At 46.0% G+C, this 26,793-nt stretch overlaps 1 protein-coding gene across 1 annotated transcript; it reads right to left on the minus strand.

The window, feature by feature from the left end:
* LOC118785498 (ubiquitin-conjugating enzyme E2 E3-like) lies at window positions 1-26,793 on the minus strand. Its single transcript, XM_036540189.1, has 6 exons — window positions 26,682-26,793; window positions 25,175-25,381; window positions 23,944-23,994; window positions 3,446-3,578; window positions 1,008-1,155; window positions 1-750 (listed from the first exon to the last, which is right to left on the minus strand). Exons 2-6 carry the CDS (start codon window positions 25,372-25,374, stop codon window positions 653-655), a joined length of 630 nt encoding a protein of 209 aa, XP_036396082.1. The 5' UTR covers window positions 25,375-25,381; window positions 26,682-26,793; the 3' UTR covers window positions 1-652.

A 26,793-nucleotide genomic window follows, 5' to 3' on the forward strand; every position in this document is an offset into this window, starting at 1 on the left:
TGGCCTACTGTCTGAGGTATTTGCACGGCAGCGGTCAGTGTCAGTCATCCATGAGTTTACACAGCACACCTGGCCCTGGGGGAGGAGTTTATTGTGTTTGGGGATGTTACAGTGGTGACACACCTTCGCTGGGCTACAAAAGCTTCAATGAAATCTCTTCATTACAAACCGACAAAGGTAAAACAGAGTTCACAACAGCATGTACCACATAACTGGAAATGGATCTGGGTTTCATATAAATGACAGGATTCCTAATAATCTACAGCTAGGTTCTTTTTTTTTTTTAAACTTCATACAGATAATGGATTAGGCTAAAATGCACCATAATATTTGGTTGACTTTAGGAACAATTTCCTTATTACATCACAAAATACATTTTTATATCCCAAAGAAGCAAGACTTGCAAGTAGGCATTTATACATAACTAAATCTACAGCTACAAAACTCTACTCCGGCTGCCTTCACCTTCAGGGGTGTCTCGCAGTCTTCCAGGGTAAAAGCACAGAGCAGAATCAGTATAACATGTACACAGAAGTCCGAGTTGTAAAGGCTATAAAGATTTGTTTCACGTTGTAAAGTTGCCTCGGGGATCTTTACACGGCAGCAGGTGGGGGGGCGGGGGTGGTGGGGGGATAAGGGACGGACCCGCGGCTTATGTAGCATATCTCTTGGTCCACTGTCGGGCTATCCTGTCATGTTCCGCTCTGTTGGTCAGGTACTGAGTCGCTATGCTTCCAACCAAGGGATCCGCTGCAGACAGAGAGAACACTTAGAGCACGCAGTGACCACACAGACCTTCAAATAACCTGCTGCACATCTTAAAACTCTTCTGAATGAGATGCTGCACACCTCAAAGATCTTGTAAATAAGATTCTGCATGCCTTTAAGGTCATCTTAAAGCATGCTAGGAGTTATAAACCACAGTGTTATCCGTGTGTTGTCTAATGTCTTTTTAACAGACAGGGGTCATAGGTCAGGGCCGGGCGTGGCTGGCTGACTCCGCTCACCTGGGTTGCAGTCTGTGAGCAGGGAGCAGATGGACAGCAGCACCTTGGAGATGGTGAGGGCGGGGCTCCAGTTGTCCTTCAGGATGTCCAGGCAGATAACGCCCTGGCTGTTGATGTTGCAGTGGTAGATCCTGGTGCGGAACGTCACCTGCGAAAGGGGTGCGCGCGCACGCAGAGAGGTTAGCGCCATCGGCTAAACGCGCTCGCCGTGAGAGAAATCGCTACGGCGACCGGTCAGCATCCCCCCCCCCCACCCCCAACTCGCAGCCGAGACCCTAGGCTTACGGGGTACGGGGGGGGCAACCTCACTGCAGTGTCCAGCACTAACACAGCCTGGCTTCACCACGCCACAGCTGTTTAATTACTCATATAAACACTGTATAAGCGTGTGGTGTAGCTGTAAGGAGAGGTCGCTGGTTCGATACCCCACTGGAGCACTGCTGCTGTACCCTTGGGTAAGGTACTTAACCCAGAATTTGCTCAGTGAATATCCAGCTGTATAAATGGACAACATCTAAAAACTGTGACCTGTGTAAGTCGCTCGCCCCCCCCAGCACTTGTACGCAGATTTAAAAACACGCCTTTATGCGTTTTTTTCCTTCTTTTGTTAATCACTGAACAGCAGAGCCAGTATGAGGCCACGATGAACAAGTTGTTTGTAATTGTAGTCGTGAGCCAGCCAGTCTCAACTTCTAAACATCTCTTATCCTGAGCTGTAAGGGTACATTGTGTCCCCTGATAACAGCTCCTAAAGCGAGCGAGATACTGGCCACTGATCTGCTGGGTTTCTGAAGGCAGCAAACAGGAGCCAAAGTTCAGTGAGACCCTGTGCTGGCTGCTGGGCTCAATGAAAGAGGGTAACTCACATGCTAACTGCAGCGCCTCTGTCTCGCAGAGGCTGCACAGAAGTCACAACCTCGACCGTCACATGACTGCAAAAACCGGCGACCAAAATAGCCCCGCGCTGTGCCGAACAATGCCTTTATTATTGGGAAAACAGGATCAGTGGGAGATACGGCCGAGCACAGCCTGCCAGCAGGACCGAGAGGCAAGGCTGCCCTTTCTGCACCGGTGCTGGCACAACGGCGGGCCCGTGCCACCGAGAGGGGACGCTGCAGCGGGACAGCGCCGCCTAGAGGGCGCGTCATGGCACTACACAGGGAGAGAAACACGGCTGTCTCACTCAGAGACAGAGACCTTCATTACATTACATTACTGTCATGTCACAGATGGCTTACAACTTTATCCATTTATACAGCTGCATGTTCACAGGGGCAAGTGTGGGTTAAGTACCTTGCCCAAGGGTACAACAGCAGTGTCCCTGCTGGGAATCGAACCAGCGACCTCTCGGTTATGAGCCCTGTGCCTTTCCACTATGCTACGCCGCTGCTGTGTTCTTCAAAGCACACTGCCACGCTCTGCTTCCCTCTCCCCCACCGCCACCGCCGGCCTCCTCAGCTCTTCAACAAAGCCAGCCGCCGCTTCTGAGAACACAGACGCCATTCATGCGTTTGCTGCTGATTAAACTGTCCCACACACAGGTTGTTGTACAGCATATTTTATCATGTTGGTAAACGAATATTACAATCTGATTACATCGCCACTCAGGCCGAGACTCCGCGCTCCTACGTGAAGCAGCCCTGCTAGGTTTACTACCTGCTGATTATCCAACGGAACCCAATAAAGCTCCATAAAGGATGAATGCAAATATATCAAGTGGGAATTGTATTTATTAATGCGTTGAGTGCAGGGGGCTGTATTTATGTAATGCCTTCCGTAAACATTTCCAACATTCTTCACATTCATAAACAGTAAATCCCCAATCATTAATTACAGGATTAACCTTGGAGTACCATTTATTATAAAAGCAGTCTTTACCTTGACTGGTTTGTATAACACTGGTAGGTGATTTAAAGATGATACTGCAGTTTATATAACGACAGGGAAAAAAAGACCAGCTCGGAGGCTTGAAATATTCCCCCAGACAGAGGGGGACACTCAGCCTCTAATTAAACAGGAACAGTGTGCCCGTGACTCCTGCTTAATGTCAAAGCGATAAATACACACTGGCATCATTAAGATCATTGGACGTGCATTCAGTTAATTGGTTTTTGCAGGAAGGAGTATTCCCCAGTAGGTAAAACTCTCATCAGACAGAGTCTCATTAGATGAGACAGATAAACAGAAGAAGCGGAGGCAGATATATGTGCTCGGCTCCCACCTGGGACAGCAGTGAAAGGTCCGTAGCAGGCCGCACCTCCTTCGTCTCCCGGTGTTAGTTTTGAGGGCTTAATTCTATTACATCTTGGGTCCTCTATGCCCTTCTCACCCCCTCCCAGCCTTAATCATGCGGTTTGTCCTTTCTCTGTGAAAGGGCAGGCCTCGCTCTATCTGGGGGGAAACGTTCAGAATTAACCCGGGGGAGAGACGACACCTACCTTTGGTGGTTTGAAGGGGTAGTCTGAGGAGAAGGTGATGTCCAAGAAGAAGACTCCACCCTCATAGACTGAGCCAGGAGGACCCAGGATGGTGGACCTCCATTCATATATATTGTCTCCTTTGGGTCCCGCACTGCAAACAGACAAGAGAGACAAAGGAAGAGAGGCAGTTTGGTCTCCAGCGCTTATGCACGCATTTCTCTGTTGAGAACAGCATTTTTTGAGGGAGAGAGCGTTGTCCTGCAGACGCGCTCCAGCATCGGCAGCTAACCTTGAAATCCACCAGCCTTCAGCGCAGCGTTTTCCTTCTCTCTCTTCACAGAGCACAGAGCGCGGCTGAATGCGACGCTCAGTTCAGTCAGCTCCTTTGAAAGGTTTCCGAAACGTCTACACCCACAGAATCACAATCTCACCTCGGCAGGTGCGTGGGCATTGTTACCGCAGAAACACAGAGGAGTCAACTCCAGCCACTTTGCCGAAACAGAAAAAAAAACTAAAAAATTCAGCGAGGCTCAGATCCCATTCACCAGCTGGAGGTGAGTGGTCTGGGTTCCCAGCGAACAGCCTGCCGCGTGTCTGTATGAGAGAGCTGTGGGACTTACAAACACAAGGGAGAATGCTGCCATTGTTGCAGTGAGCAGACACTCCTCAGGCATGTCCAGGACTCGGTAATCTCGAGATTAAAGCCGAGCTTCAGTGATAGAATCAGTGGGTTGGAGCGAAGCTCTTTCAGCTCAGCGCACTTCCCAGCATGAGACGCACAAGCCCGAAAGGACCTCAGCATCTTCAGTAAATATATATGAACAAAGGAAAGTGCAGCATCTATTTATGAGGGGGGGGGCGCAGATGAAAGGCACGTTGTGACACTATATTCCCCAGCATGAACAGGGAATCCTGGGAGAAAGCTGGAGATCACAGCTCCTGGCACTGAGGACACCACTGAGGTGTTAAAGCTGTCACACCTGTTCACCTTTCAGAAGCTTCACTATTTAAAAGAATCTAATGCAGCGTTGATACAACAGCTGCCGTGAACACAGAGATTTTATGCATCGCAGTCCTTTCAAACACAACCTTTTTACGCAGCTATGAAGCAAGAAGGCGTATGCTGCTTATTTCATTCATGGTTTTTTAGTATGAAACATGACACTGCACATCTGTGGGGGAAAAAAAAAGTGTTTTACTGACATTTTTCTGTCAACTGTGACAGTGCTTGCTAGGGAGAGCTACCCAGAGCCCTGCTGGTGCCTGGACAAGGCGCCAAGCTACATACTGACACCCGAGAGCTGCCACCTACAGCCGTCTCACGTTTCTGAGTTACGAGATAAAACTGTGGCACTGTGGTGCTTGTTGACACAAACCTGACCTGTCTTAAAACCAATATGCACTGAGAGCGTGAGGCGCAGACATTATTTTTTTAATGTGACATTAGAAACGACAGGGACAATTCCAGGCATTCACAGGCATCCTGCAGAGCTGATGCTAAAACTAGCCCCCAGAGCCGCTTCCCTGAACAGCTCCGCACGGTACACACAGCACAGCAAGCGACCAGCAGCGCGGCTTTCGCGGAATGGGCTGAAGCAGAAATCAAACCTCATAACGGCGTGTTTATTTCCCCAACAGAAAATCCATTCTTCTGATGAATATGAGCCCGCGTCTTACAGAGAGTCCTTGAAACTCATCAGAAGAGAAATATAGACTTGCTTCACTTTTCATTAATAATCAGAGACAAGAGCTCTTTAAACTTGATAAGTTGGTGTGCAGCACCAATTCATTGTGGTCTAATGCATCACGCATTGAGCTGTGGTGTGATGACAGATCAGACACACAGACTGCCACTGTTCGGTCTTATGAAGCTGTCACCACTGTTATCCAATCTAATTCATTCCCTGGTGTTCACCACTGCTTAGTTATTGATTTTATTTTGGTACATTTATTTGCTTAGCAGACGCTCTTATCCAGAGGGAATTACAGAGGTTATAATGCATACATGTTAGCCATTTATACAGCTGGATATTTACTGAGGATATTTACTGGATTACCCTGGTACAACAGCAGTGCTCCAGTGGGGATTCAAACTGACAACCTTTTGGTTATGACCCCGGCTCCTTACCACTACACCGTCCTGCCATCCTTGCATGTTTTTATGTGTAATAATTCCAGAAGTGTCATTGCCTTATGTGAATAGGACACATTGCTTGTTAGAGGTGACTGTCTAGACTCTGGAGGTTATGCTGTTTAAAAAGGATGACCGAGTAAAAACCACAAAACCTATGGGTTTGCTTTCTGTTGCTCTGTCCCTGGGCCAATATTGCATAACCTCTGGCTTCCTCGGTTAGTATGCTATAATCATCTTAAACACGTTTGCAGTGTGAATGCTTCCTGTTTCACACACCAGCTCTGAGCAGAATGCTGTTTAACAAGCACTCGAGCCTTTACTGCCATTTAACGGCAGAGGGAAAACTCTTAACATTAAACCCCCCTGTTTAAATTCCTACACAGGCTCGGAATTTACAGAGGAAAGCACTTTAAAAAGTTAATACAGCATTAATTCTAACACTGACTTCCACAGTCTAAGACCAAATAAAACACACAGAAAACGTTCATATGAGAGCAGAGTGTGTACTCGCCTAACTGATACAGACACTGCATAATCATCTCTTCATTTCTGTTCAAACACACGGTTCCTTGCAGTAATGACATCATTTTGCATTGCATTTTTTTTCTGCTCTCCTAGAGAGGCCTCTGGACATCCACTCTCAGACAAATAAAGCACAATTAGAGCAACCCAGCTTGGCCACATGCCTTTCCTGGAGCACTCTCTCAAACAGCAAAACCGCATGACTGAAAGTGACAAGTAGCATATGAATGGGAAAGACCTGATATTGTCACCTTCTCCGCAGTAAGTAAAAGCTGCTAAATTACGCAATCCCCTCCAAAGCCCAGACTCCAGACCCCAGACAACACTTAGGAGAACATCCAACCCTCCTGCTTTGCAATTTGACTTTAACACCTTTAGGGTAAAGTCTCTTTTTGTACGTTTTTTTTTTTTTTACTTAAATCACAAACAGGTCATCTTCCCTTTAAAGTGGAAATTTCTGGAATTATTATTTTACTAAATTTGTGAATGATAATTGTCATCATGGTTTACTTCAGAAAAAACAGCAACACCAACCCTGGTGATTTTAAGCATAAGGTGATATCTGCCGCTCCTGGCTGGATCTGCTGTGTTGTGGGAAGGGAAACAGCAGGGACTTCATACAGATGCACATCCCACTAAGCATGTGACACTTATCAGTGTAACAGCACAGGACCCACACTCAATGTGTTATCCAACATTATGCTGCTATCAGTGATGTAATACAAGCTGAAACCGACCGCTGAATGGCTATCCGCCCCAGAGCTCCAGGGACTGGCAGAAGAGGTGCTGATTTGGAGACTGCACTCCCTCTGTCTGAGAAAGCTATTATAAAAAGACAGAATACGGCCCTGACAGCTCTCCTGACAAGTGGAGCATAGCCACGATCACCTCTGTAATTACATTTACATAATAAGAACAACTATAATCTCAACTCTTACATTGTCAAATCCTGCTCGATTTATTGCCATAACTAGAGCAATGAAAAGAGCTTCCAGAAGAACAACGTTACTTCTGCATCAAACATACTTCCATAAAGCACTGCCTCCCTTGGAAACACTTCATACAGACGTAACACAAGGGCTTAATTACTGTAGGGACTGTGGCAGCAATCAGGATCGAGGGTGCTTTAGTTTAAAGTATCGTTGCTTTTTTTTTAAAGCATATGAACTACAGTCTGGAAATAAACCCCATCAACTTCATTTCCCATGAACAGTTTCAGCCGTCCAGGGGCGGGTCATCCATAAACTGCTATCATTGACTAGTACTGCACACCTAGCCAATGCTGCAGGACCAGGGGCAGGAAAGCAGGCATGTGAGGAGGCAGCTTCCTTTTGCAGAGGAAATCTGTAGCAGTCTTTTAACAATCTACCAGGGATGAAATAAGCCTGCAAAATGTATTCGGTAAATGCCAAATAATAAAGATTAGCTGCTTAATCTTTAGCAGCAAAAGCTGAGTTCACATACACAATTCACCTGAAACATAATCCACACCATATTGTATTTGTGACTACAGTGACAGTAATTTGCTTCGCAGCGTGACATCCACGCTGATGCGTTATATTGGCGGCTCACCACAAGAATGAACTCATGGGAGTGAGCGGAAAAACAGCTCTGCTGGTGAGAAGCAGAAGCCACACACTCTGCTTCGCACTTCAGAGTCAAACACACACAACAAGGGTGCAGTGGCGGCAGTGTAGCATAGTGGTAAGGAGCAGGGCTTGTAACCAAAAGGTTGCTGGTTCAATTCCTGTACACTGCTGCTGTACCCTTGGGGAAGGTACTTAACCCAGAGTTTCCCCTGTAAATATCCAGTGGTATAAATGGATAACATGTAAAAATTGTAACCTATGCAAGTCGCCCTGGATAATAGCATCTGCCAAATGACACTAATGTAATGAAACACAGGGACACAGGGATGGCAAACTCAGCGACACCAAATCAGACAGTTACACTAATATACAAATGGCTTTGATTGCTTTAAGAAAACTGCTACAAATTTCCAAGAGCATCTATGCAAATGATGCATGATGCAAGGCAGCATGATGTTCTATGCAAATTTGTTAAGTAAAACCTCTCTGCTAACCCAAAAAAAAAAACGCTAGCGCCATCCCCAGCGGAATGCTGAGAATTAGGAAAGCATCACAAACAGAGAGAAGATGCAGTTAAAGAAGGCATTTACAAAAGCCTTCTTTAACTGCATCTGCTTCTGCCTAAAGTCACTGCACACAACTGAAGCCTCTGTTCAGAAGGGAAAAGAAATGTTTGCTTATTACCATTATAAACATACTCTGAATTTACCAAACTGATGGAAATTCTGTTGGTACTGCATTCTGACAAACATCTGCATGTTTTTACACAGCCAGAAAATATTAATGTTTAAAATGCGTGTTGGGTGTAAATGTATGCGTCACACTTGGGAAATGCTACTCCACTGTCATATTCGATTGAGAATATTAGTATAGAAACAGATCTTTTTTTTTATCTCAGAAAGACAGTAATTCAATCCCGCAAGACTGAGCATTCAGCTTTCGCAATCTGTCAGATGAATACACAATCAGAGGTGTATAAAAGCCGGAGCATGATGCTTCTTAAAGAGCATAGTGTCTGCAGTAATGATCTCCTCCATCTACAAGCCTTTGTTCCTCTCACTTAGACAGAATAGCAGGGCTCAACAGGGTTCTTACATTTACAGCCACTCACAAACCCTTTCTGCAATTCTCTCATTAGGAGAACAACTGGCTGCTGGCTGGTGAGCTCTACTACAGAGCTCTACGCTGACATATATCGCCTTAGAAAAGTGATTATATTTCACAATAATAAATGAGGGTGTGATTAATTTAACATTAACATTTATTTCCTCTCTCGTCACAAGTCCCAGAGCTGTTATAATCCACACACACTGCAGGGAAACAAGGCCGATCTGCCACCTGAGAATGTGTGAATATCACACAAACACCAGGGCTTCTGTAATAAAACGCAGATATGAAAAAAAAAAACCAAAATACCTACACATATGCAAACTGACAATGTCCTGCACTCTTCAGATTTGACATTTACACCACAGGAAAACTGCTGGAGGGAGAGGAAGTTTGCTAAAGGAGACTGTGGAAAGGTGTGTATACACACACACATACACACACACACACACACACACACACACACACACACACACACACACACGCATGCATGTTATACTGTATATGTGCCTCTGATGGCGTACACTGAGAGGACTGGTCATAAATTCTGTGCTGTCAGTGTCCACCCTTTGCAGCGTGTTTGTTGTGTATGATTAAAGGCTGACACTCCTGACCTGTCCCTACATTGCATGGCTGTGCTTACCACCTATCCCGCCTGCGTCGTTTATCAGGGCTACTCCCTGGTGCTGGATCAAGGGCAGCAGCGTGGCATAGTGGGAAAGTACAACACTGCCACCGCTGGGGGCAGTGTTGTACCCTCGGGAAAAGGTACTTAACCCAGTAAGTATCCAGCTTTATAAATGGATAACATGTAAAAACTGTAACTTATGCCCTGAACTGCTCTGGGTATTACATGCAAATGCATGCAATCATGCCAGCGCTCAGTAAGTCCTCCCACTTCGGCCTGCTTAAGACTGGCTCTGACTGTGATCCTATAGGAAACAGGTTGCACTAAACATAATAACAGCTGCTATTATTCTACTGCTGAATGACCATATCTCACCTCTGTTGGCAGCCCTTTTCATAAGCCTGGCCAGAGAAACGCGACACCCAATCAGATTCCAGTGAAACGCGACACTCGATCAGATTCCAGTGAAACTGTTCTGACCTGACAGAAATCGAACGGCAGCTTGTAGTTTCCCTAAAGAATAGTACTGTAGCTCATAAGTAGCTGACACCACAACAAGTACGGCCCAAGTACAATTCCAGCGTACCCGAGTACAGCGAGTTTCGACAATGATCACAGCAAACTCGCAGCGAACTGCTACTGGCTGACATGACAGCTAAATTCAGCGTGCTGGGCTCTCAGCTTTAGTGGCTCCCGGTAGTTTTCATCTCCTTCTGATAAAGACTTCATCAGCACCCATTTTCTTACGGAGGCATTCGTTTCCATCTCACACAGATGAATATTTCATGAGGAAGGCTGCATTTTACCAATCAATATATCCCACAGAACTTTCCAGCTTTATCATTAGCAATTATATCACACAGCACAAGAGACTGAATGGCTCGGAGAAAACCAAACACAGCATTAATCAAATTGGCCTATATCACAAACATGAGACAGGGCTCTGAATAAAGCAGCTTGTTTTCTGCTTGCATTCCACACAAAATGAGGACATTTTTTGCATTTCTGGCTAAAAATTACATAATTTTGTAGAGCACAAATTAACAGCATACTCTGCAAAAAAAAAAAAAACAATGGAAAAGGACCACATCTGGTATGATGCATATCTGCCAGCACAACTCAATGATACCAGCCTCTTTGGCCACTAACAGTTGTGAAGCGTTAGGAGTTTGTCAAACACTTTGTTACCACTTCTGCCAATACAGAATGCTTTCACACATGCTGTGACGGACCTCTACAGCACACCTCTACAGTGATTTACCCAGCAATGCAGTGGTTAACGGCGAGACGAGCTAGACAGTGAACATGCAGAACAAGGTCAGCATTGAAAACACCTTGGAGCACAAAAGAAGCCCCACTCAAAATGACGCGATTTATGGCACATGCACAGCCTCAGAGACAGAGCCTATGCTCTCAGGGGGCTGCCTGGGACGCAGTGGGTGGCAGTGTAACAAAGTGGTTAAGAAGCAGGACTTGTAAAGGTTGCCAGTTCAATTCCCCACTGGGGCACTGCTGCTGTAGCCTTGGGCAAGGCCCTTAACCCACAAGTGCCTCAGTAAAATATCCAGCTGTACAAATGGACAACATTGGGGGGCGAAGGAAAAAAACTTTAACCAATGTAAGTTGCTCTGGAGCGTCTGCTAAATGCCAGTAATGTAATGTAATGTAAAGAGCACAGGCTGTAATATGAAGTGGCACCTCAGATGGGCCCCACAGTGATGTGGCAGCCTGGTTTACCACAGAGAGCTTCCACAGCCAGCAAAACGGGCCTGGGTCCAGACACCGGGAGCTCCGGGGACACTCCGCCCGACGGCTCCCCTGAGAGGGGGGAACACAAAAGTAATGGAAAAAACGCCTGAGCCGCAGGACAGCCTGTGAGAAAAAGGCGGGGTGGATGTCAGGAGAAACTGCTCCTGAATGGATGTTTTTAGACTTGGCCGCAGTGCATCGGGAGGCTGGCACGGCACCAGCTCGTGAATCAGATCTCATGGATTTTAACAGTGAGCGCCATGGTGGGCCCTCTGCAACGAGCCTAAAATAACAGGCTACGGAGTAGAACACAGTATACCGCCTCCTGAAGGCTGATTTATGCCGCGCGGCGCAGTATCTAAACAGCCTCGCTTCCCCTGTCCCCTGGGCTGCACCTCATAAATTCAGGGCCGGTACAATGGTGGGACTCATGCTCCAGCACGGAGTTTTAATGGGCCCACACCTTCAAAAGATCCCATCTGGTTACTCGTCAGAAATAGAAGCTCTTCATCTTTCTGTAACCAGTAGCATAATATATCCACCTGCCCTTGGTGCTATAAGCCACAAGATCAATCTGCTGCAGGGGGGGAAAATGACACTTCTTGAGGCGTAAAGAAAAGGTGTCCGTTTGGCTGCCGAGAGAGAGAGAGAGAGAGAGAGAGAGAGAGAGAGAAATAAAGCGCGTTCAGCATCGCCCCTCTGTGACCTTTAACAAGGGCCACATCAAAATACACATCAAAAACACAAGCTTTGTTGTGGCAGCACAACCACACACACACACACCATATATACAACATACTGTGTGTGTGTATGTATGTGTGAGTGTGTGTGTGCATATGCACTCTTCTATGTGTGTGAGTGTGTGTGTGTGTGTGTGTGTGTGTGTGTGTGTGTGTGTGTGTGTGTGTGTGCGCATGCGTGTGTATGTGTCTGTGTGTGCACGGGCGTGTGAATATGGAAGAGCACCTCACCGCGTATCTGAGGGTATGAGGTCACCCGTCTGCCCTGTCAGTCCTGTGAAGCTGGCAGTGGCTGCGGTCACTGGCGTGTTCCTTTAAAAGTGTGTCACACTCATGCCTCTTAATCACAGATCACGCTCTCCGTGCCCAGTCACCTGGCACTGCGACCGGGCGCTGTCTCGCTGTCTGCTCCGGGAGAGTCGCACGCGGCAGCTGGAAAGGGCTACTCCATCACCACCAGAACAGGCCTTGCAGAGCAGCGTTAATGAAGTGTGCCTGAACGCAGTCATTTTTACCATTCATAACACTACACACACACAGACACTTCTCTTCAGTCTGTGGCCAGACAAGTGTAATCATGAGGGGGGGGGGAGGCAACAGATTAGCAGAAAAAATGTAACTTCATTTAATGTTAAAGACTCCTTGACTTATGCTGCGCAACATTTCACTAATTATGTCACCAGGCCATCAATATCACGCAGCTTAACCACAACACAAGCTGGCAGCTCATGTCTGGAGCTCCTGCAACGTGAGCCAGAGAGCGTGACAATTTTATCAAACCTGCGAGGCGAAATGTTCATTTCATTCTTATTTGTTCTGTTGGGGATGATGCAATTCATTCTCTTCAACAAAATGTAGTAAAGCAGAGCCAAGTTCAGGACGGTTTTGCATGTTTTCGCAGGTGTGCAATACTGCGGTCTCACAGTATCACACACATGTATTTAAAGACCGCGTGCTGTTTCCTGTGACAGCTCTGTCCCTGTGAGAGAGGCGGCCCCGCGCTCACAGGCAGCTGTACTGCATAATTTACAGGGTACAGATCCAGATGATTCCCTCCGTTCAGCCCTGTGGTTCTGTAAGGGGGCTCTGCCTGGCTGAGCACGGAAGCACTGACAGGCTTTCCTGCTCTACTGACCTGGACAAGCCAAACTGCAGACCCATTGTAAGAGACGCACACCACAGCGTTAACCTTTACAACTGCACACGCTGCAGAGACTAAGCACAGAACGCACCCGGAGAGAAACACACTCTGCTACTGGCCGAAGCACAGCAGAGCTCGCTAAACCCGCTGTGGGAACACAGCGCTTACAGACAGCAGTGCTGATATTTAGGAGAGCTTTAGAGGACTGCGACCTGTAACAAGAATGTTTACCGTACAATAAAGACGCAACCAGCCATCAACAGAACACATTTAATGAAAACTGCTGCTACTTGTGTACGAGTGTCTACATCATTAGACTAAAACATGATTTGACTAAATGCCTCAAGGTTACAAAGAGAGCTTTACTAACCATTTTCCTTTTAACTTATTTGCGCAGTAATTATTCAGTATTTTTGACCTGCAGCGAACGCGTGTTTGGGCCTGTTTTAAACGTCTTTTACCTGCTGGCCTGCACGCTTACAAAGCCGAATTACCCAAATGGGTGCATAAATGCAGAGAGCAGTGGGGGTCACGGCTCTGCAGTTTGGACCTGCCATTATGAGGGCTGAATTCTTCTGTGGCTGTTATTTCATTACCGTTACCTCCGCTGCTGTGTCCCTGTGCTCCTGAGCAGAAAGAAAGGCTGTGTTATTCCTGACGAGGGCTCACCGCTCGGTACCTGCTGGCCTCGGGTGCGAGGCAGCCCACAGAAGCAGCAAGTGGCCGGGCTGGTACTATTTCGGGCCACGCCGGTGCTATTTCTGCCCATGCCAGTTCTATTTCGGGGCGGTGTATTTCAGAAAGCGCTTTCTCGGGGCCCGTCCGCGCTGTTTATGGCCGTGTTTGCGCTGAACGGTGCAAACATGAGCCGTACACACCTGTGTGTGTGAGCTGCTACCGTACAGCCTCCACCGACAGCAGGCTGACCACAGACACGACCTCACACCCAGCAGCCAGAGTGACATTCAGCTCCCATTAATTTTTAAAGCGCTCATCTACAAACAGCACATTTTCCCCCCATCTTGTGTCAGCGTTTAACTAACCTGACGAGGGCTCTCAGCTCTCAACACAATTTGTGCGGCTGTCTGTCATGACACTGTACTATAGCACCACGTTACCTCTGTGAAGGAATACAGTTCAGACCTAGAAGGAATTTAAATGACATTACATTTAGCAGATGCTCTTAACCCGAGCAACTTCCAGCACAAGAGAACAAGCATATCCACCCAAGTTATATGAGCAACAGTGACCAACCAGGTAAACAACACTCCCAGACCAGCACAACACTCCCACTCCCAGACCATTTAACAGAGATTCTGTCTGTTTTGAAACCAGCTTGGGAGAAAGAGTGAAAAATCCCTGTTATTGAGCAATGCAAAACCAAGTGAGCATTGACTAGCTCAACCCGCACACAGTGCTGTACTGTTAAAGAGCTTTTCTAAATTGACACTTCCTTCACACATGAATGCATTCATACGCCCCACTCCCCCCTCCCCTCCCCAAAGTATTTACACAGCAGTGAACACCAGCTTAAAATACAACACAAAAAAAGGTGGTGAGGGGGATATAAAAGGGTTTTTGCTTCGGTTTAGTAAAAAAAAAAAAAAAAAAAAATTAAAAACCTTAGCCTAGGCTGAACGGGGGCGAAAGGGGCAAACCCTTATCTGAGAACACCCGCTTTACTTTCTGTTGTTGCTTCACAGGAATCTATTTTGGTGCTTCACCAGAATCTATATTTATGTAACATGATCACTCTTTCACAACATAAACCTGCTCGTTACTGTCTGTTAAACAGACACTATAGAATAACGGCCGTATCTTTCAACGGACCAGCTCGACAGGATGAAAGCACTTCTGTCCACAGAGATAAGCACAAGCTGCAGATAGACTCTGTGGAAAGATGAGCAGAAAACCAGGGCTGTTAGAAAAGCAAGTGCAGAAGGCAGAAACATGCTGTTAATGTGGACTTTCTCTACCCACAGGGTACCAAAACAACCTCAATTTAGCACACTCTAAGTCAAGTATAAGTGGATCTTTGTTTTATATATAAGGTGCATTGGTACATCAATCTACTTTTCTACTAGTAATCAGATCCACTTTTTCATTTCTTTCAAAGATTGTTACATTACTGTGAATTCCTGTGTGCAATATCAGATCCCATGAAGATGCTGCAGCTGGGAGAAAAAGATTATTTTTTTTCCCCATTGTGGGGTATAGTTGTATTGCCTAATTTCATTCACACGATATTCTTTTCGCTTTTTACTTTTAGTTTTCCATTCGGGTTACACTACGGACAGAATGCTGGCAGCCACACGTTTAGGACAATTACTGCCAATTTCAAGTCAATTACTTATCCTTATGCTGACATTTTTCAGCAGTCATGCCTCCTTAGCAGATTGTTAATAATGTGAGCACATTAGCTTTTAGCCAGACAGCAGAACAGAAGCATGACGCTACAGTAGTTAGCCTGTTTATAAACTAGCTAGTTATCTTGAAAAGATAAATCTTCGTATTAAAAACATAGATAGATAAAACATGGATAGAGCACTGTGTGTGTAGCCAGCTTGGATTTCAAACTGGACTCGCATAGCCCCATTGAATCAAGTGATAATTGCAGCTGACACAGCTAGCCTGCCCAGAAGACAGACACATACTACATGAAACTTAGCCAGCTTCTCAGTCTGGGAAGGATCCTCTATTTCGATTTGGCCTACGACGTCATAAATATTCATGGTTCCGCACTGGGGTGTTGCTCGCTTACGACAGCCCACCCTAACCCTCAGGTATGTGTGACTGCCAGGACAATAACCAATCACACACCATGCATAAAATATGAGCAATATGAGTATGGTAAACCAAATGTTAACAGCATGGCCCTTCAGGACATGTACGGTCAGAAGGGCAGGCTAGTACTGAGCTTGTTCAGCATCCAAAGCAGAGGCTGTTCCAATTACATACTCCTGAGAGTGGCAGTTACGATGGGCGTACACCATAACTGATGTTCAACGGAGCAAATCCACTATCACAGCACGACAGCATTTAATTTTATATTAAACACAATCAACTTCATTAAAAAAAATTAGCTGTAAACTCAAAGTTTAGCTGATTATTTGGCCAGATCACAAGATTAATCTCTAATGTTCTTACGTGTAGCAGCAGGGGACACGACAGTGGGAGGACAGACTGTGGATTAACTAGCTCTGATTGCAGGGAGAACATCTTTGGTTTAGCTCAGAAAGATGAGCTGTGATTGCTGCACCAGTCTGAGCTGCCTGAAGTTCAGACCTCCTCTGAGTAAGGCTGGCAGCTGGGCTGTTTCCTGCCTGCCACACGGTCCCACCTGACCCTGCGCTATCTTCTGATGTAGCTGGTGTGAGTAACGTGAGACTCTATGAGAACAATGAGTCAGGGTCCCAGGTGGACTCCTGACAATTAAATCTGACATAACCGTACCAAGCCTGCCTCTGAACACAGCACCACGGACTGACTGCCAATAAATAACCTGCGACGAGATCATGGAGGTCTGTGGGTGAGCTGCACGACCCAAAAATAAATGAGACGGGCCTTTTTTTCCCTTTTTTTTATATGGTGACTTAGTACTACGCTGAACTGAGAGTGAAAGAACAGTGGTGGGACATGTCAATACAACACAAATAATTTTTACATTAAGTGTGTATGAAAATTGAGGATAAGCCCCTGGTTACTAAGGGAGAGGCATTTAAATTGAGGAAATAAATTTAAACGTGTAGAATGAAGTGCATCAGTGAGGGAAAGATGAATTGAGAGCAATATCCAAGCCAGGGAAGCAGCAGCAGTGCAGTGTGAAACGCCACGAGGGCTATAACCCAGAACTAATAGGCTAACAAGTTTAGGTCTCATTGAAAGCAGCAGAGAGGGATAAGGGAAATTCAGCTGAGAGGAAACACAATTCTCTGAGACCCACATCGCCCCCAGAGGCTTTTGAAAATGAAAAACAGGGAAAAAAAAACGAACACCCACACTGGTTCAGCAGACGGAGCTGTGATCACAGCAAATGAGCCAACCGACGCTGTGCGTTCTGTAAACAGTTGTGAAAACGGGTGTCAAACAAGGCCAGGCGCGTATTTAACGAGACTCCGCATTACGCAGACGACGTGTAACGCTTTCATTATGCGAGCGCAGACCAGCCGAATGTCACTCAAGGGCTGACTGTTCGGTGAGACAAAGACAAGGGCACGCTGGAGAGACACCCTCCCCACACACACACACACACACACACACACACACACACACACCCCACCCCCTTTTCCTCTGTGATGGCACTGTGCTAATGATGGGTTATCACTGCCACAGCGTGTGTCATCTCAGCGGGTTCATCCGCCGGCTGGACCAAACCGCCACGCCGTCGTTAGGGGTCACATCTGCTTTGAGCTTGACGCGATGGAGGAACTGACACAGTCACGGGAGCAACAAACACAGGCATTTGGATTCGATATTTCAGCCGCTGAAATAATGAATTAACATGTTTAAGAAAAGAAAAAAATGTAATGCTCCCTTAAATGTGTTAATGCAGGAACAAAGCACCCCAGTGAGCACTGAATACCCCCTCAGAATTACTGCCACAGAACTTACAAAAATCCTATACACTGCTTGACATGGTGTTCAGCTTTAAAAATGACTCAGATGAACCACTTTAATCCAAACACAGTTCTCTGTTGCATAATGCATCCTAGAACTTTAATTCAACATAAATACATTAATTTTTGATTTCAGCCTTTGTATGTTCTTTTTGCTGACACCAAGGCTTGCCTGTATAAAAAGCAGTCACCAGTAATGAGTGGCTGGTGTAGTAAGAGGCGTTATCTGAGCTCACACTGGGAATCAGATCCGTTTGAGCTGTAAGCAGCTGTACCAGAGCCCTGCGGCTCACTGCCGGGCTCGTGTGTGATGTCAGAAACGCTGCGTGTGCAGGTGAGGAAATCTTCCAATCAAAGCGCTGGATCAAACGCTGCTGGATCAGCCTCTCCTCCAACAGGCGGAGAAAAGACTCAACCTCTGATCATGATGCACAGTCTTATCTCGCTCTCACCTGAAAAGGAGTGAGTGGAAAAGAAGGAAGAGAATACTGCAGAAAGAAAAGAGTCCTTCTAGAGTATTTCTATAGGAATGTGGAATTTCTTGAAAGATTGAGCATTTCTTTTTTTTTCGCTTTTGCATTTCCCTCTTTTCCACCTAACATTTGTGGTCACAAACCACGCATTCAAGCTTGTCACTACCATAATGACAGCCGCTGAACTCATGTGGAAGTGCAGAACAAGACATGTGCCATCCTCAGATAAACACGCACATCTACCCCGTGGCTATTTTCCACACTACAAATCCCACAGTTCACCAGGAGGCAAAAGGCATCAGAGGATAGGTGCATCTTCTATCATAATCAACCATGCGTGTACCAGGGTGCCCAGAGCGTAGCAATGATCTTGGCTGACCTACCCACCCCCTTCCTGTGTAGAAAGAAGCCAGTGTGTTCTGCCAAATTGGACTCTTGGTCAGTGGTGGCAAATGCCAGGCCACAGTTTGCAGTCTGCACTTGAAGCGAGCACTTTAACTGTCTGAGCCACTTGGCAGCCCTAAAACTGAGTCCTTCTACATGGACTAAGCGTTTCTAAAAAGCAGAGTTTTTCAAGAGTACTTCTTGAGGGGTGTGCGTACTAAGCTTTTCAAAAGACACTGAGTATTTCTAGAGGGATCACTATTTCCAAAGGAACTGAGTATTTCTAGAAGGATGAATACAGTATTTATAAAGGGATGATTACAGCATTCCTAAAAGGACTTCTTATAAGAGTACGGTCGCAGTTTTTTCAGATCACAAGACACAACAGTGCATCAGAGCCAATGCTTCTGAACACAGCCCAGAGTGAAGAGGCATACTGTAGCTCTACAGCCTTTCAACAGCTATAAAAGCGTCAGAAATAAATTCAGTTACTGAAATATGGGAAAATAATCACAGTAAATTAGCTATCATGTCCTGGGCATTGACATATCCCTTGTGAGGTCATTAATAAGGACTGAAGTGCTCTTATTGGCTCCCGGGCCCTTGGGAAATAACGTGACGGTGGCCTCGCTCCCTTACAGCCTGCTGGAATCATGCACACAGGCAGACAGATTGCAGGAGACTTCCTCAAAGGTCAAACCTTTATCTGGGACACGATCCCCCGCAACTGGGACATCCCAAGCTTAATTAATGAGCAAATTAATTAATTAGACAAATAACCAGGCCTCCCTCATACAGGTCGCCAAAAATGCTTAATTAATCGCTTGTGGTGGAAGAAACATGAAACAAAGAATGATATTTCACTAACAACAATAACAACAACAAACAAGCCTATTCCTCCGAGAGTATTCAGAGATCTCGTCTGATTGCAGATCAATACGTTCCTGGCGCCCGGGTCTTTTCCCGCTGAGAAAAACCGAGAGCGGGACGCAGAAAGTTGCGGGTGCGAGAGGCTGCCGCTTGTTTTATGAAGCTACACACCTTGCCATGAATCTGACAGCTGGACTGCAGCCAGCCCCAGATGAAGACCGCGGCTGTCGTCTCCGTGATAAATGGCGCCCGGCAGCCAAAACCGAAAAAGCTAAACACAGAGCCGCTGAATGAAGGCAGGGCCGCGCCGCTCTTAAAGGGGACACCGGCGGCCAACGGGGGTGCCGTCACAGGGCAGCTCGCATGGGTATGCGCTGCTTTACCCAAAATCCTCCAGAAAGCCTGGCGTGACAGCAGCTGACTCAGGGCCAAACAGGCTGTCTGACACTGGCTCTGATTCACACATGCACATGGGCCTAAATCATAACTTAATGATACATTATTGCATTATAGCTGGGAGGTACAGCACTCGCTCTCTGCATGAACACCCAGATTGGTAATAGCATAATTACCTCACACACTACTTAGGCCTTTATTGAAAAGGTAAATATTGGACTGCACTTATCAGAATTTGAATACCAATGTTCTCCAAACAGGAAGCTAGAGGCCTACATCTAAGATCTGTATTGTCAGCGTACCCCAAAAACAACTAGCATAATTTACTAAAAATATAATACAACATCTGCAGAAACACACAAGCGGAAAAGCCCTCTCAGAATGAAAGAAGACATCTTCCTAAAAGCCTGCTAATGAAACGGGTTCACTCCAGCTGCTGCTCCAGAATAAATAACAAGCAATTAAAGAGCACGAGGTGGAATCAACCCAGCAAATCAATACAAAGCGCAGGGCACAGCAATTACAGAAACGCAGGGACTCATCTGTACTACAGCACAGTGCAGGACGCAGCTACAAATATTACAGGTAGAGCTTGCATGTGGCACAAGCACATGAATGCATTTACATATTCACAGATTACAGAGCAAATGTCTTCATTTTTCAGCATTTTTTGTAATGCTGGTCTCTGAATGAGTAATCTCTGAGTAATCTAAGTCTTTACTCTGAAACACCACTTAACCCAATTTACAATCTGTGCACTTTCATCATCAACAACAACTGCAATCTTGACAACCCATAATAACCAAGTTGTAAAACTGCTGAATTCACACTTGCCAGACAGCAGCTCATAGTGAAGAAACCCTGATAATACTGTATAATCAGATGACTCAGCTTGTTTTTGCAGCGGCAAACCTTCCATTATCAGTACGCAAACTCCAGCTCCGCATTCCACAACAGGAAGCGGGGAGATGTAGTAATCCAATTTATTGAAAGTAACTAAAACTGTCACGTTTAAAGGAGTTTGCTGTTGTGCATAGCCGACACCAAACCTTTGTACCATGCCAAGAACATTTATGCCTCTTTTCTGGCATGTTTTTTTTTTCTTTTCCATTTTGACAGATCCGCCACGGAAATTGGTACGTAAATGACAATTTATACGGTGACCCTTGATTACGAGTAATATATTTCAATTTGTGGAGTGACAGCAGTTATTGCGCAACTAAACTGATCTGATCATTAAAATATTTTTCCCCGTGAAGCAGATCGGCATTAATGGGCCATTTGCATCTGCTAAACACACACACACGGACATAAAGCCCACCCTGGTGAACACAGCACAGGATGAAATTCATTAAGAAGGTAATTGTGTCATTCCTGCAAGGAATAGCAAACATTCGCTTAAGTGGATTTTACTCCGCCATCCGTGGTATTGGCTGCGCTGGGTCATTAAGCATCGTGTCAAAGGCGGGACATTGGGTGCTTGATAAAATCGCAGCAAACCAGCATATTTATATGGCAGCTGCTCATAGATCATAAGGAGAGATTTCGCCATAAAACAATTTGAGTGGCTCGTAGTTATTGCTATTTAGATTGCATCTCAAATACACATGCAGGCGTGCACACACACACGGACACACACAGACACAATTTTAAATTGTGGCTGGCCACAGGAGTAATGCATTTTCCAAGAAAATGTCAAATAAACCACACTGCTTTTTACACCGACTCTGAGGGGCAAAGATCTAATACAGTCTCCGTGTGCTGCAATGTAACCTGAGAAGTAAAACATCACAGTGTGTAGTGAATCACAAGTCATCGATGGCCTTCTGTTAGAGTTACACAGAGACGTGTGCGCGGGGAAAAACCCGGGACAGGAGCTGAACTCATCCTCTCCAGTGACAGGACACACGGCCGATGCAACGCTGCACCACCCCTGTAAAGAGTGTTAGTCCGAGGGAGAACGACCCCCCGAGTGCAAAGGAGACGGCACTCCATCTGAACGCCGCTCACTCTCAAAAGCCCAAGCTCTGCTCTTAAATCATAAGAGAGGCATTAATCAACACCAATTAGAGTCATGGTTTCACTAATCCTGTAATCTGGCCCTCACCCTGCTGTACTGCTCATCGCCATCAAATCAGTCTCATCTCGCCCAATTAGCCAGCCTCCTCCAGGTACACAGCACCCTGGGGGAACACTCACCCCGCAGCCTGGAGCAAACGTGTGCTCAGAGAAACTCTGCATTACCCTGCTATACTATACAGGCTGCCGTACGCCACAGCAACGCGGATCAGACTACTACACGCAATGAGATTCCTGCATTGCCATTACATTGCATTGCACTACATTACATTATTGACATTTTAGCAGACGCTGTTATCCAGAGCAACTTCCACAGGTTACAATTTTTCCATATCATCCATTTATACAGCGGGATATTTGCTGAAGCAATTTTAGGTTAAGCACCCTGCCCAAGGGTACAGCAGCAGTGCCCAAGCGGGGAATTGAACCAGCAACCTTTCTGTTGTAAGCCCTCTTCCTTACCACTAAGCTAAAAACAGCGCACTTATGCTGCAATTCAGAGAGCGCACGCCGGGACTCCGCTCCAAAGCAGCCGAGGGCACACCAGCTCATTCTGCTTCACACAGATCATGCTCTGTGTTTCAGCCGGGACCTTTACACAGAGAAGCTTAATGTGTACAACAGCACTGAGCAACATTTAGAAAGCTGAACGCCGCGACATGACGTGGGGCTTTTTTTTTTTTTTTTACAAGCATTTCGATTCAAAAGAAGAGTCAAAATGACAGCTCTGCCACATTCTCGACATTCCCCAGGATGATTTCCATAAAACATTTCCATGACCAATGCACAGCACACACGTCGGCAGCTGTCGCTGGCTGTTTTGTTGCTGGTCTTACACAGAGCTCAGAGCACCTTTGGAAGGGCAGGCGCTCGCCCGAAACAGCTTCTCGCTCTCGGCCACGCTAACAGGACTGCTCTGTTAGAACGGGGGCTCGCCTTGAGCCCACTGCCCTCTGAGGGTTTGTTTAACGGCATATAATTAATGGGACCCTCAGAACGGAGGACTAAGAATGCAGGACTCCCCCTCTCACCCCCCCCCCCCCCCCGCCCCCCCCATCCAGAAGCCCCAGGTCATGGAAACCAAACAAAGACCATATGCTGCAGTTTCATAAACCATAAACGACTGTACTAAAATACGTGGCAATACCGGCCTGCTGGGGGGAAAACGATCTCACAGAACTGCGCTCGCCCAGGCGTTTCAGTGAAAGCACGATGCACGCTACTGTCCTGCATTCCAGCGCTGTGAGCTCTGACAGGAGACCGTATGACACACTCACCCCCCCCCCCCACATCCTGTTAACGTCAAAACAGAAGGCAAGCATGTTTAACAGCTCACACTTCTCGAAGCCTCCATATGACACGGGAACCTCTACAGAACACGGTGTATGTTATACGGAGGGATGCTAGATGGTACTGGAAGGTCTGATAGCTTAATGAGATGAAGGACTAGTGAACATACAGGAGAAAAAGGCCACGTTCAACTTCAATTCCACAACATATGAACCTGTTACATTCATCAACATAAACAAATTGCAATACTCATTTCCAGGATGTAAATTAAATTACAGAGAAAACTGTGGCAAATTAAAAATCAAATTGTCAATATGCAGACTACACAGGCAAACACCACGATCCACAGTGAACACCAGCCACCAACAAACAATTAAACACAATGCCCATTCACATTAGCTATTCAAATTTCAGCCAATCGGTTTTGATCCATCACTTAGGTGCAAAACAATCTGTGTGAAATTTCTCCAGCTATACACCATTCAGATTCTGAGAGCGCCTTTCCTACAACATCTCAGCTTCCTGAAGGCAGATCAAAGGTTTTGATCAAATGATCAAAAGCAGGAAAGAAAGGGCCGTATTTTTCACATTAACAAAAATTCTGACTCTTCTGCAAACATCTGAAGTCGCCCGGGGAAAACACTCCACCAACATCGGGAGGACTAAGAACACCATGCTTGCATGTATGAAAAACACAAGTGTTGCAACAGCCCGTTTGATCTCAGCACAAATTTGGCAGTCAAATCAGTCAAGCAGCAAATACGGGGGGTGGGGGAGGATAACAGATGCTTCACGTACCTGCAGTTGGGAGGAGGATCCAGGGTGATTTCAGCTAGCTCCTTCTGAATTCTGCAGGAAAATGAGGACAGTCTGTGAGGACCGGAGGCTGGCGGGGGAATTACACTGCCCTCTACCAGCGCAGTGTTTAAACACCAGCCTGGCTTTCCCCTTCACTACAGCTAACATGGCTGCTTCCTCTTTGTTCTCCCAGGCATACCCCGAATCCCAGAGCAGGAAAACTTTGCAGTGCTCCTTTCTCCCCACGCCTCCACCTTACCAGCCCGCTGTCCGCTCCAGCACAAAGCCCCCCCTCCCAGGGTCCCGTCCCGGCGCTAACCTACCGGTTCCACTCACTTTTACCACAAAAGATTTTCTTTTAAAGCTTATATGCAAATGAGGCAGAGAGGGAGGGGGGGGGGGGCTGGTGAGGCATATTTGACAAGGGCTTTAAAGGAGGGATCCAATGCTGTTACTACAGCATATACAGCACACAGTAAAACAGGGAGGAGGGGATTTCTGCCTGTGTTTAAACAGATCTATTAGATCATATCTGCTGCCCACTCATGTCTGCTTGGCTGGAGACACATTCGATCAGCTTTATGTAGAGGTGTCTCTGTGGGAAGCTCTGGTAGAGGGAATTGAAGAGAAATGCATTTTCTCTAAATTATACTCGCGGTAACCTACATACCAGTGGCTTGCAAAAACTTACAGTAAGTAAGTATTTTCAACAACCTATCAGAGATATTTCAATAGGAATAAATTTACAAATTTAAATACACTTCTCAGCTGAAAATTCCCGTACCCATACACACACCTGTTAATTTTACCAAAGAAAAGCATGTGGTAAGTATGCAAAACAAAACGAAAAAAAAACTTCTCTGCATGCTACCCACCAAGCAGAAAATCTTAGCTAAAGCATGTTTTAAAAACCACTCAACCAACAATTTAAAAGCAGCACCGGTGTAGTATATGACAGGAGTTAAATCTTTATAGTCAACGGCTAAATATACATTAGCATACTAAACACATGAACAAGGGCCAACTGCAAAAGGAGTCAAAATGACAACGATTAAACTATAACACGAAACCGTTTATGGATTGTGTCTATAGACAGACCGGTTGATGCTAATTTGGCAACACAAGAATGACACAGGCAGAAGACAAAAAGATCAGATAGACGGGGTAAATAAAGTGATACCCTTTAGGAGAAGACAGCAAGATCAGACAGACGGGGTAAATAAAGTGATACCTTTTAGCGCTGGTAGACAGTTTGGCTGTCGTTTTGCTGGATAATTTATTATTCTTTTTCTGCTGTTGGGTTGCTGTGGGCTGTTTTCTCTCTTCTTGTTCCTCTGGTTCGGCTACCGGCGGGTCTCTCTGGTCTGCATCCGAGCTGCCGCTGCTGGTGCTCGGACTCTCGTCATCTGATCGCTGCCTGTCACTAGACATTTTCCCCCTGATAAAAACAATAACATCAATTAAAAGTCCCGTTAAGTCCTGTACATCGCAACCGTGCACCCCGGTGGTATCTAATTATGACAGATTACTTCTTAATCTGTGGATAAATCCCGTCCGGCCGGGGAGATATTCAGCAACAACGACCAGTTTGCATGGTTGGTTTCCTTAGCCATTATTTGGCGAATTAACTACTTACTTAGCTCGCTGTGCAAATTTCCATGCAAACTGTCAAAATCTGACCATGAGGAATTAGCTAACCGTTAGTGTTGCAAATGACAGGCCAAGTAAATGAGTCCAACAATCGTTTCAAAAACTTGGATTATTCATTAGTTACAGTATGTGTCTGGATGATTTGAATCCTGAACGTAACTAAGAGGAACTAGACCGAAACGTAATTACTAACGTTAAAACAAAGTCCTAAATTAGGCTAGGTCTCAGAGATTTCCAGCAAATTTGTTGGTTTTCTGAAGGACAAGTGAAGGCACACGTTTGCCAATGATCAAAAATGTAGCTAATGGCTGTTATCTATAGATAGACTAAACGTCTTAATTAGCAAGCGTTATATGTAACCTATATTATGTGGGTCAAAATAAACAAACATCGTGCACAAATATTTGCACAACCGTCGTCATTTTGCATCGATGATAGTAATTAGTTAATAATTAATTATTTTTTGCACGCTTATCAGCTCCAGACACCGCTCACTGGCTAACAGCTAATTCTCCCCATATCTCACTATTGTTAGTAGTTAGCTAGTTAGCCCACTAGTTACCGTTCAAGACGGAGACTCGGGAGGCGAGTTGTTACCTCCCACCAAAAGCGCTCGTTTACAGAAGCTGAGCTGTTGTGAGAAAATGACATTAAAGCCCAGCGGTATTTTATTTTAGCCAGATCGCCAGCAGCAGCAGCTCCGGATACTGGTGGAGAGCAAGAGCTGCAAAGGAAAGCATAATTGCACCTATTCGCAGCGAGGGGGGCTGGCTGAACAAAAATAAATCATTTTTAGCCATGCTTCGCTCCCTTTGCGGACGGAAGGCTATTTTACCGACGGATAAGAAGATGCAACTGATTCGCGGCGATCTGGGAGCAAAGTAAAGATCGCAGAGCCGAGGTTTAAAGCCTTTGTAGAAGAGGTTTGTTATGGTAGGAGGCACTCCAGTATCAGCATGGTGTACCAACTGATGCGTGAAGTCAGTTTTTAGCTCCCCTCTTTAGCGACGGTCGCTAAAACACCCCAAAAGGACCGCGTTTCTCCCCCTACCCCAGACTCTTCCTGATCCCGAAAGCTTCTTCTTTACCTTAAGCGCGGTCCTGTCCCGATGTGGGGCGGTTAGGAGAGCTAAAAATCCCGTGGATCTGGAGCCGGGAAGACGACGGGCTCCGGCCGAGCTGTGAACATTGGTGGATCGG

Source organism: Megalops cyprinoides, chromosome 11, assembly GCF_013368585.1.
Source record: "Megalops cyprinoides isolate fMegCyp1 chromosome 11, fMegCyp1.pri, whole genome shotgun sequence".
Classification (NCBI taxonomy): Eukaryota; Metazoa; Chordata; class Actinopteri; order Elopiformes; family Megalopidae; genus Megalops; species Megalops cyprinoides.